This window comes from Cydia splendana, chromosome 20 (assembly GCF_910591565.1).
Source record: "Cydia splendana chromosome 20, ilCydSple1.2, whole genome shotgun sequence".
Taxonomy (NCBI): Eukaryota; Metazoa; Arthropoda; class Insecta; order Lepidoptera; family Tortricidae; genus Cydia; species Cydia splendana.
The window spans coordinates 13,908,927-13,920,866 of record NC_085979.1 but is presented as its reverse complement, the minus strand read 5'-3'; the positions used below and the strand labels follow the sequence as shown (position 1 = coordinate 13,920,866).

General features: G+C 36.4%; 1 protein-coding gene across 1 annotated transcript in view; it reads left to right on the top strand.

Moving 5' to 3' along the window:
• The window catches only part of LOC134800535 (inactive dipeptidyl peptidase 10), a 460,887-nt gene continuing 448,947 nt past the window's right edge, over positions 1–11,940 (top strand). Inside the window, exon 1 of the mRNA XM_063773017.1 lies at positions 1–147. Within this exon, the coding sequence (XP_063629087.1) occupies positions 58–147 (90 nt within the window). The 5' untranslated portion in view covers positions 1–57. The remainder of the gene's footprint in view (positions 148–11,940) is intronic.

The window sequence follows — 11,940 nt, the reverse complement described above, 5'->3', positions numbered from 1 at the left end:
AACTGAGCTCAAATAGTGCTTCGCAAGAGACAACAAGATATGTAAAAGTGCGTCAAGATGCAGACGAACGTGCAGATAGACTCTAAAAATCTACGCCACTCCCCGGATCACGGGAAGGGCAAGGGGGCTTACCGACCTACCGCTGAGGTAAGTGATACCTATACTAAAGTTGTTGAATATGTACTGATTCTCACTGATCCTGGTGTTTTTGGGATCTTTCAACTCAGAATCACTAGCATATTCAAGCCTGATTCAAAAATTTGTATGAAAATTAAACTTTCCACTACGTCACGCACGTGCAAGTGAAAGAAAAACCGGATAAGTGCGAGTCAGACTCGCTCACCGAGGGTTCCGTACTTTTTAGTATTTTTTGTTATAGCGGCAACAGAAATACATCATCTATCACGTTTCATGAGAAACAGCCTGCCGAAGGACAGACGGACAGACGGACAGCGGAGTCCGGAGTAATAGGGTCCCGTTTTTACCCTTTGGGTGACCCTAAAAAATTCACACTAAAACGTGACGTCATGGAATGGACATTTTGGGACATACTTTGGTAGGATAGAGAATTCTGTCAATTCTGAGTAGAATGAGCCCAAGAATATCCAGATTTGAAAGAATCAGGTTTTGAATAATATATATTTTAGAAAACGTCCAGAGACTTTCTGCCTCGGAGCTAAGCTGTGGAATGAACGGACAGTATTTCCGGACCGTACTCTCATCTCAAAGCCCGGAAACGCACTTACAACCCCTCTGGTGTTGTGGGTGTCCATATGCAATGGTAATTGCTTATTATCAGGCAACTCGTCTGCTTATTTGCCTCGTATACTAAATCATAAAAATATGACTTTCATATTGACCCTAATACCTATGGTCAATTTGGTCAAACAACAAAATCGCCCTGATCACTTTCTGGTGAATATCAATTTCGATAATCAACATTATAATAGGTTTCAGATAATTATGTCCGGAGGCAAAGGATATTGTGTTATTAACGTATAGCGGTAACCGTGATACAGTCCAGATGGGCGATACAATTTCCGAATTACGCTAATTGCCACTTAAATTACCGTATTATTTTGTAATAGAGTATTTGTATACTTTAGAAGGTTTCATTTACAAGTAAAATGACAATATCTAAGCTACTTTCATATCTCTTTTATTTCAAAAGTTCTGTGATATACCAGGTACAGTCGCCATCAGATATATCGGAGCGGCCAAGGTGCTCACAAATATCGGAACACGCCTCTATTGTCAGGGCGTTAGAGCGCGTGTTCAGATATTGTGAACACCTTGGCCGCTCCGATATATCTGATGGCGACTGTACATAGGTAGCTAATTACAGTTAGATTTTATCGCTAAGTACTTTTTGATGTTCGCAATATCTGAAACTGTTACCAGGTACATCCGTTATGTATGTTGTCAAAAAAAAAAATTAGAAAATTAGTTTCCTTTTCCAAATCCAGCCAATACGATAATATGCGTTTATTGTTAGCATCAAATACATAGTTCTCAAACACAATTAATTTACCCATGAGTTTTTAGAACTACTACAGTCGCCATCAGATATATCGGAGCGGCCAAGGTGTTCACAATATCTGAACACGCGCTCTAACGCCCTGACAATAGAGGCGTGTTCCGATATTTGTGAGCACCTTGGCCGCTCCGATATATCTGATGGCGACTGTACATATTCAACTACTAGCTGTGCCCGGGACTCCACCCCACGTGATTTCTTATAAGATACGTTTCAGTTGGCTAAATACCTCCTACATTGGTTGCCTTTTGGTTTGGATATATATTGAAACCTTAAGGAAACTAGTAGTTTCATAATATACTGTGGTGTGAAGCTACACCAGTTTATAGTGGCGGATTCATCTCGTTTTATCGCGAAGTCGTAAAATCTTTTGTCTATAGGTGCCGCTTCGCTGGAGGGACATAAAAAACATTTCTTTCCTCCTATAAACTTAGGTTTATTATCAACTTTCATCGAGCTAGGATGGAATTCAGTAGAAGCAAAGAGAATAGATAGTATAGAGGGGTCCTGTCATAGTAAATTTTGTAGTCGCAGTAAATTTACTGCCATCTATCGACACACGACTAAAACTCAAAATGATTAATTATATAAATGATTTTATTATTTTTATATCATTTTGACCCATGTTCATTCACTGATATATATGTGTTAAAAGTGTTAAATATGAAACGGTGTCGTCACGCCATCTAGCCGAGCATAGGCTAAAGGTGAGTGGCATCTATCCGAGAATGACTTTTTCTTGATTTCCGAGGCACGTTTTTTCCTTAGACTTTATTCATCTTATACGAAGTTACATATGTCTTTGGTAAAAGCTACTACTTATTTATTCTGTCCCCACTGCTTCTATGGATTGTGAATATGAATATTTTTCAATGTTTTTACTTGGCATCTTTCCATATCGTTTGAAATTAAGAGTAAACTTTTGTAATTCCTAATGCATACTTCCGTCATAATATCTGCTAACATGGCGACGACCGGTCTGGCCTAGTGGATAGTGACCCTGCCTGCGAAGCCGATGGTCCTGGGTTCGAATCCCAGTAAGGGCATTTATTTGTGTGATGAACACTAATATTTGTTCCTGAGTCATGGGTGTTTTCTATGTATATAAGTATGTATTTATCTATATAAGTATGTATATCGTCGCCTAGCACCCATAGTACAAGCTTTGCTTAGTTTGGGGCTAGGTTGATCTGTGTAAGATGTCCCCTAATATTTATTTATTTTATTTATTTATGGAGCTCTGATGAACCAGCCGGAAAGAGTCCATCCTGTTTGAGCTCAGTAGCAAATTCTCGAATAGGAATTATTAGGGCCGGTACTGGTGGACTGCAACTTGTAGGTATGGAACGTGGGAACTGCACGCCGACGTTGGCGTACAGCCGGCGTGCAGTTCCCATACAAATTGCAGTCGGGTTGCAGTCCGTCTGTATCGGCCCTTACGCGTGCAAAGGACAGGACATGCAGTCGGAAATAAAGATAAATATTGATATTCCTAATCGATCTCCATGATAAGCTGGGTATATTTCACTGCAACGCCTTTAAATGGCTTTTTTTATATGAGAGCAAATAGTTGCCTGAAAATCCAGGGATCGGATACCGGTATTTTTTGTATGGGAACTAAAACGGTATTTTTTCGTTCTTTGTTAATTATTTCATTTCTAATTGGGCAATCTAATTGTACGAAGTCGTTACGTAAAAACATAACGGAGTCCTACATTTGGAGTATAAAATAATTCGAAAAATATGATTCTTTCGAAGATTTTGCTAAAAACCTGTTCCGATCCCTGTGAAAATCAAGACTATAATTTTTTTTTTCATTTCATAATAATTTTATCATTTGACATTGTTGACAACGAAACACTAAAAAAACAAATTTTCTAGCAAAATCCACTATTATCGAAGCCTGGTCTAAGGAGTTTTGACCCCACATAAGGACAAATATTCTATACCACGACCAAAACCTTGAATGACCTTAAACCTTCTTTGTGACGTCACATTTTCCGAAACCAGACGACTAAATAACTGAGAGATTTACAAATTCTCGGGTAACAAGAGCTATGAAATATGGTGTCTGAATGATTAAGCATTTTCCGGATAAGTAGGCAGACATCGGACTCCTTGTTGAGGGGTTGGCGCCTTAAGTATTTACTGAAACAATGCTTAATACCCGACTGCGCAGTTTTGATGGCTAAATGGCGACGACGAGTTTTTTATGTTGTTTCTAATCATCGAATTTTCGATCGAGTGTATATTTTTAGAATCTACATGAATTGCGCTTTATTATACTATATATTGTATGGTATTTTTTGTCACTATACAAAAGTTTAGCTCTTAAAGCAAAAATGTCCATCCAAAATTTTCACCTTTTTAAGTTTCTCTTGTAAAATTACGATGAAACTGAAAAAAACAAATATCAGCAATGAATTCTACGTCTTCGGTTTATACGAAAATGAAACAAAACTTGCCCTAGTAGCCACGATAACGAGAATAGATTTTTTTTAATGGGTGGTGGCCATTAGAGATGCGCAAAACGCTGCACTGAGTTGAAAAGATTCACTGAGTTGAGAAGCTCGCTGTGATATGTATCACTCATTTCGCTCATTTCGTTCATTTCGCTCAGTGGATCTGTAAGCTATATTGTTCACGAGTGAATAGAGAGAGATGTCAATCAATCAGATGACATAAGTGCGACCAAGATGGCGAATCACGCGATACGATCCCGCCATGTTTTCCCGACACCCTCCGAATTCTTCCGAACCGCTCCGAAACCTATTCGCATCGTCTCACTCGTTCACTCGCTCGTTACGCTCGGCTGGCTCATTCGAATCATGAGTGGTAAAGAGCGAGCAAGGAACACTGAGATAGATGAGTTACTGAGCGAAATGAGCGAGTTGAATCTGCACTGCGTTGAAAAGTGAGTGAGTTCAGTCAAATGGTACAGTTCATTTAAATTACTCGCTCGTGAACGACACATGCCTAGTGGCCATCTTTGTACCCCGCCCTTCCCGACTAGACACACATTTCTTATTGCCTCCCGGACTAGAAATACTTAGAATTACTTAAGGAACATATATGATGAAGCACATATTAGCTTAATATTTTTTTGGGTCAACTTCATAACTGCCCCCAGTAATAGGTATACATAGGACAGATGACAAGTCAAGTTATAAAAGTTTGACAGTTCCCTGCACTAATCAATTTTCATCCATTCCCCAACCAGAAGCTTAGCACATGCCAATATAATCTTTTTTCTCAAAAACCGTTAAACTGATTGTCATTAAAAAGTTATCACGATAATGATTGATTGAGCTTACAGAAGTGCTTAGTCATTATTATTAATATTGCGCTTTTAAAACTCATTTGGAAAATTCCGATGATTACATAATATTTTTTATGCCATGCTAAGTTGCCATTTATTTATCATGCCCGTCCTTAACGATGTTAAAATAAGATAAGCGACGGTATCCATTTTCGTGTAAATACTTTGCTGTTGATGGATAGCACTTATAAATCAGCGCGTTTCACTCGGACATTCATTAGTGCGAGCTGAGCTGGATCATTTTGAGATAATACAGTGTTATGAGAGTATATTAATCTACTGCTTGCGATCGCGTTGTATCGTCATAGCTAAGAAAGGATTGTACGGTCAAGGAATTCAATATCAGTACCATTTCATTCACCTTGAGAATGATAGCGGAAAAACCAGACTGTCCTCCCATAATGCTCCACTATATTCCCCTACAAGTATGTGGTAGCTAAAATTTAATAGTTTGGCTACCGCTGTATTATATCTATTTGTCAACTTTTAAGGTGTTTATGTTGTATACTTATTGTTTTGTATATCTATGTTTGTAAATCACATGAAAATGAAATAAATAATAAATTTCTTACCTTGTCACATTGTGAGGTCCTTAGCGACTTTAATATTGATTGTCATTGTGACAAGGTACGAAATGGTACTAAAATTCATTTTTTTGACTGTAAGTTTGTAATTTTAAGGGCCAGTAACGCTCATATGACTACTGGACAACCTAGAGTCGTAAGACAGACGTTATTGAGGAAGACTTAGATTGCTAAGTTCAAAAATAATACGCCTTTCCACTAAGGCGAAGATGAACGGAGATGAGAACCGTGTGGAAATCAACCCCTCTTGTCCGCTCCGCTGGATTACATTACAACCAGTGACATTATATATCCTCACGTCTCCTCTCATCTCCGCCTCAATGGAAAGGTAGCCTTAACCCTTCACGCAGGCAAAAAAATAGAACAACTGTATAAATTGAGCACCTATGCCACACGTCAAGATGACGGCTAGGAGATGAATGAATTCCATTCAGTTGGAATCTTTATCCGTGTATTGTAATAAATCCGCTGCTGCTAAAATATTTCCCTTAGATATACAGGTGTGTGTGTGTAGATAAGGAAAATGAACAAACAGATATTAGTTTCCTAGTGGTTGACGTGCGGTTTGATTTTGGAATAATCCCAAAATATCTGTAAATATATAGGTATATGTACTACACAAACGTACACTACGATACATTTTAATACATGATGGCCTTTATGACTGGCTTGAATATCCATTTCTTTAGCTCGCTCCGAATCCCCCTCAAAATACATATTTTTAAATTGTAAGTCTAGCCTAAGTAGCGGCTCATAAAATACACTTGTTTTCAAAATTTCATTAAAATATGTCCGTTAGTTTTTGAGTAAAATGTCTGTGGCATACTCGTACGGATAGACTTGACGGAACTAGAGTCTATGCGGAAAGAGTCATGGAATAAATTTAAGGGAGTCAATACTCTTTTATTTTCATACAGATTCTACATATACTTAAGGGTTTCGTTTTTGCCAATTTGGTTACGGAACTGTATTAAAACTTCCACTGCAAAATAAATTGCCAATTAAAGCTAGTATATAAAATGTTGATCGTATAAACAGCAGGATAATAAATGATGCATTAATGAGACGCAATTAATCTCTCCAGACACAAGAGGTTAATTATCGGGAGAGAGCCATTGCTCTTTATAAAGCGATAAAAACAATGTTTTTTAATTGTTTTCAGAAATATCATGTACTTTTAAAGTTTTAACAACTGGTTACCAATGTTTTTAATCTCAATAAAATTAAATATATTCTGAACGGGTCACTCACGTATTTTAAGTTGAAAAACGCTCTGAATATATTTAATATGTCTGTGTCTCACGGAAGTTTTGTTAAAATTGCTCAATCATATTCTATCAACACGTAGTAGGTACTATTTCCATGGTTCAAGTTTTCAATATCGCCAAAAAAACTCACATGTATCATAAAATGTTTCTATTTCGAGACAAGTCTGATGTAATGTAACAAAGTTTCTAACGATGGGTCTGGTTTCTCGTTGAAAACTTTTAATACGCTTGAATCATGACCAGGACAAGCTTTGTATCCACTTTATGTTTACGGTAACTTAATGGTGCTTCAGGGGAAGAAAAAAGTCCAGTTTAAGAAGATAAACGAGTAAAGTTACTCAAAGAACTTCATTTATATAAAATATAACTATACAGGGCGAAATCGGGGTCGTGACTCAAACCTATTGTACTTAACTCGGTAAATTAATGCGATGTTAGGTATAAAGTTAATTTTTAACTAATTCCAGCTATTCATTAATTAATCAGCAATTTAAGTATCCCAGTTAAAAACACAAATTATGGTTACCTTACAATTAATGTTAAAACCTATTTAATAAACAACTGATTAGATGAGTAAGAAATGTCAACCGTCACTGTTATGACAAAATCAAAACTTTAAAATAAATAAAATCATTCAAGGATTGTACATTGAGTTTATTAATTCTGGCAATTTAAAAGATAATGAAGCAGAAAAATGCCCGCGACATATCCGTTTTCAAATGTTAAGCAGTCTGACATGGTAATGTTTTATTACCAAGCACGTCGTGCTACCACTGCTCGGGATTTATTTATTTATTTACTGCGAGAAGTGCCGGAACATTACTTGCATAACTTACACTATCAACACGATGGTGCTCCGGCTCATTTTGAACACCGAGTACGCAATTACCTCGATGAACAGTTCCCGGTACGTTGGATTGGCCGCGGCGGACCCATGGCATGGCCTCCTCGTAGTCCCGACCTGACGCCCTTGGATCTTTTTCTCTGGGGCGAAATCAAAAGATTGGTGTACGAAAAAGAGTCCAACACCAACCATCCTTCGATAGTTCGATAGCTTCGTCAGCGAGTTATTGGAGCATTTTAAAGTGTGAAAATGAATCACTTTGCTCTCGGCAGATTAAAAGATAACCTAAGGCGACGAGCCGAATTGTATCGACACTGCGACAGCAAAACGGATCACACTTTGAGCAGCTCCTGAAGTATGTTTAAGTTGTGATCGAATTTGTTAAAAGCTTGTGGAGATCCGTCCCAGTGATTGTAATATTATTTTAATAAAGTCTTTAAATTATTTTATAGGTTCTTTTTAATTGCTTTTACACTGAATGTAAAACCGAAGATAAGTGTTATCAATTAATTATCGTAAGTTACCACTACTTTATTTACTAGATGTTTGTCTTGTCAAGTCTGTACAGGGTGACCATGACTCTAAATAAGAAATTATTTTGTATTTATTTTTTGTATGTGCGAAAAAGATACAAATTAATGCACTCAAATCTACAGTGTTGTATTCCTAATTAAGTGGCAAGTCTTATTTTTCTTTCTTGCTACACGACCCCGATTTCACCCTGTATTTGTCGTTTATATCACGTTCAGAATCACATTTAACGAAACTGCAATCAATCCGATTGCGCTGCGAGTGAAGGTAATAATTTTTCACAGACATACAGTCACCATCAGATATATCGGAGCGGCCCACAAATATTTGAACAGAGCTTCTATTATCAAAACGTTAAAGTGCATGTTCAGATATTTTTGAGCACCTTGGCCGCTTCGATATATCTGATGGCGGATGGATGGATACAAGGACTGAAAAACACGACCCATCAATTTTAGTTTGTAGGGTGTAAATAATCTTCAAATCAACAATATTTCAGCCGATGACCACATGTAATAAATAATATTGCTCCAATCGTTGACAGCAGCTCCCGAGGGACGTATGGTGTACCTTTGTCGGAAAATGGTATTTCTGACCGTCTGACGAATTGTAGATAATATATAGAATAGAATAGAAAAACGTTTATTGCAAAAACCATCTATACATACAGCACCATAAACATTTTTAAAGAAAGAAGATCTATTTCGAGTAAGATTATTTACCCTATTTCTAATAAATACAAAAATATTACGGAGTGCAATACGTATCGTGGATTGTAAGGAACATTTAATAACAAAACTTTCCTACAAAAATATTATTCTTATATCCAACCCCACCATTGATCTTATAAAGCAAATACTGTGGTAATAAAATTTAAAAGAAAGTCGAGTAAGAGTAATGAATATTGTAATTGCAAGTCAACAGCGGGTCCCAAGAAATAGGCCTTGGGGCTAGCGAACCAAAAGAAAGGAACGTGAACCTATACTTTTTGAAGTGAAAACTTCTTTAGCGGCGCTGAGCACTTTTTGAGGTGGGGAAAAAATGATAAACTCGATACAGCGTAACGCGTAACGCATAACGCGTAACGTAACGCTGACGTCATGTGTCACGGACAACAATTCACCAAAGAACTTTAGTCATAACGTATCATAATCAGGTCAATTATTTAAAACTGGTCTTTTATATTAAGCAATAAAGCTCAATGTTCTAATCTTGTACGGGCTGAAATACGAGGATCTCACAGTTACATTCTAACTTTATATCACTCAAATATAATTCAATAAAGATGCGAGGTCTGCAAGGTAACTTTACAATTTCTATTCGAATTTTAAACAATTAACGCTGCAAATTTAAGCTCACTGGCCAGCAATTTCGGAACTAAAGTTTTTCAATAGAAAGGAGGATGGGTCAATTATACATAGTGCTGCAGACATTTTGGACTAGTCATTGAGTGTTCACTTCTGTCGGCACTCCCGGGTTTATGCGTCGTTGGACTAAAAGTAAATATGGCGATGTATAAAAATGTCTACATATAAAATAAAAATTGGTCCGAGTATTAGAAAGCCAATACTTCAAAATGTTAAGTTAAGTCTTATCAAGTCGGAATATAAAAATGACTACTTTCAAAGTATACAAATGTCTAAGTCTTATCAAGTCGGAATATAAAAATGACTACTTTCTTTACATAGGTCCAGGATTATAATAATACATATACGGGACAAATTCATCCCCTCGTAACATCTAGTTCTTAAATTAAAACGAATAATATTCAATAAATATGAACAAGCTAATAGATAAGCGATCAACAAACAAGCTGAATTCTAAACAGACAAACATTTATCTATAAATTATAAAAAAAAACTGAGAACATTTGAAAATATATTTATTAATTATCTTTAACAAAACTACTAAACCAAATTGCTCTGCTTACACTTAAAATAAAGATATTTTATTCATTGTTTCTCCTCCAAAATTATAAGTCTAAAAGTTTATTCGTAGCGTTCCAACATCTTGTATTGTAATTTGAACCTGATAACTTTGTCAAGAAGCTCTATCGGTGTCATATCTTCCTCGATTACTTCCACTAAATACCTCTCATACGTCTTATCGAATAAAATGTCCGTGTTCCGTCTATTCTTTCTCGTTGAAAAAAACAGACTGTTTTTAATGATATAATCAAAATGATTCGCTTCTTTTTTGAGTCTATATATAAAAATACATCGCCATTAATTTACTTTTAGTGTCGCAACATATTTATATTTGGTCTAATATACAGATGCACATTTTTATACTTCGTCAAAATTATATACGCCCGAACTTATGTAAGTGGACATTTTTATACATCGTCATATTTACTTTTAGTCTAGTGCCGCAACATATTTATATTTGGTCTAATGTACAGATGCACATTTTTATACTTCGTCGAAATTATATACGCACGAACTTATGCAAGTAGACATTTTTATACATCGCCATATTTACTTTTAGTCCAACGACGCATAAACCCACTCCCGGAGTGCAACCCGTTGTTTTTTTTAAAGTAGTACTTAAGTAGGTACTTAATAAGTCATCATCATCATTCAGCCTATATACGTCCCACTGCTGGGCACAGGCCTCCTCTCACTCGCGAGAAGGCCTACCTAATAAGTAAGCAACTTAAATAAGCTTAGAGATAAGTGTATAGTTTATCGCTGACTGTATTTTAATAAAAAGTCATCTACCTACTACTCGCATCGAGATAATTTCTAAGATAAGAAGCCCGGATTAAAGAGGTTTCGATGTTTTACGGGTATCTTATCTTATCTTTATTTACTTATAACGGAATTTCAACGCGAAAGGACACGTACGTCTGACTAAATTAACATTTCAGTTAACCTTAACTCACTAACTACATTAAATGAATTGTGTTTAAAAATCAACTACGCTTTCAGAATCAAACAATTTTAGCTCCTACTTAAAAATGAAGACTGAAAATTGAGACATTTTTATTATCTAAAAGCTGAGCTTAATAAACCGGCCATTTTGGAGTGTTTGCAGAGAACCCCAATTAGGCACAAATTAGCCGTCATTATAGAATTTAACATAGAACAGTCTTATGACAAATATTCTTTAGCTTGTTTTGGTTTGTTTTTATTAGCTGACCCCACTAACGGCGCGATTCGGGAAATGAATTAGAGATTCACTAGATATGAAATAGTAAAGATATGTGCGGTCCACGGCAAAAGGTACCTAATGGCGGCTGGCGCTTAAGCTATTATTAACGCCGCTCCAATATTAAGCCGGGGCAATGGTACCTTTTGCCATGGAACGTCACATATCTTTACTATTTCATATCTAGTGAATCTCTAATTAATTTCCCGGGTACCAATTCTGTAGAATCTGGGAGAACCTGTGTCGTATTTCTCAACCGATTCTTTTGAGATTTTGTGAGCAGGTTCCATACTTTCCGTCATGTTTGTTTTGTGGATTCTGGTTTCAATTTTATTCAAAATGTCGGAGCAATGTATGGCTATTCAGTTGTAAGCTATGCAAAGGCAGATTAAAAGACATCTGTGTGCCAAGTTTTATAGAAATCTGTACAGCCGTATTTTGTGTGAAATAATGTCAAATCCGTAGGCAAAGCACTTGAAACCCCACCTACAGGTGCTCATAGGTTAATGTAATTACTTACTCGTACCACCAGGCGATTAGTCTGCTCTTGCCTTCTATAATATCATAAAAAATACACATATAACCATTATGCTTATTGTTCATTTTGTGTGTGTATAATTTGTGTTTCAGTTAAGTACTCCAACTCCGGCGTAAAACGCAGTAAAATATTTACGCTCTTTTTCTTTGTTAAGCACAATCTTATCTTA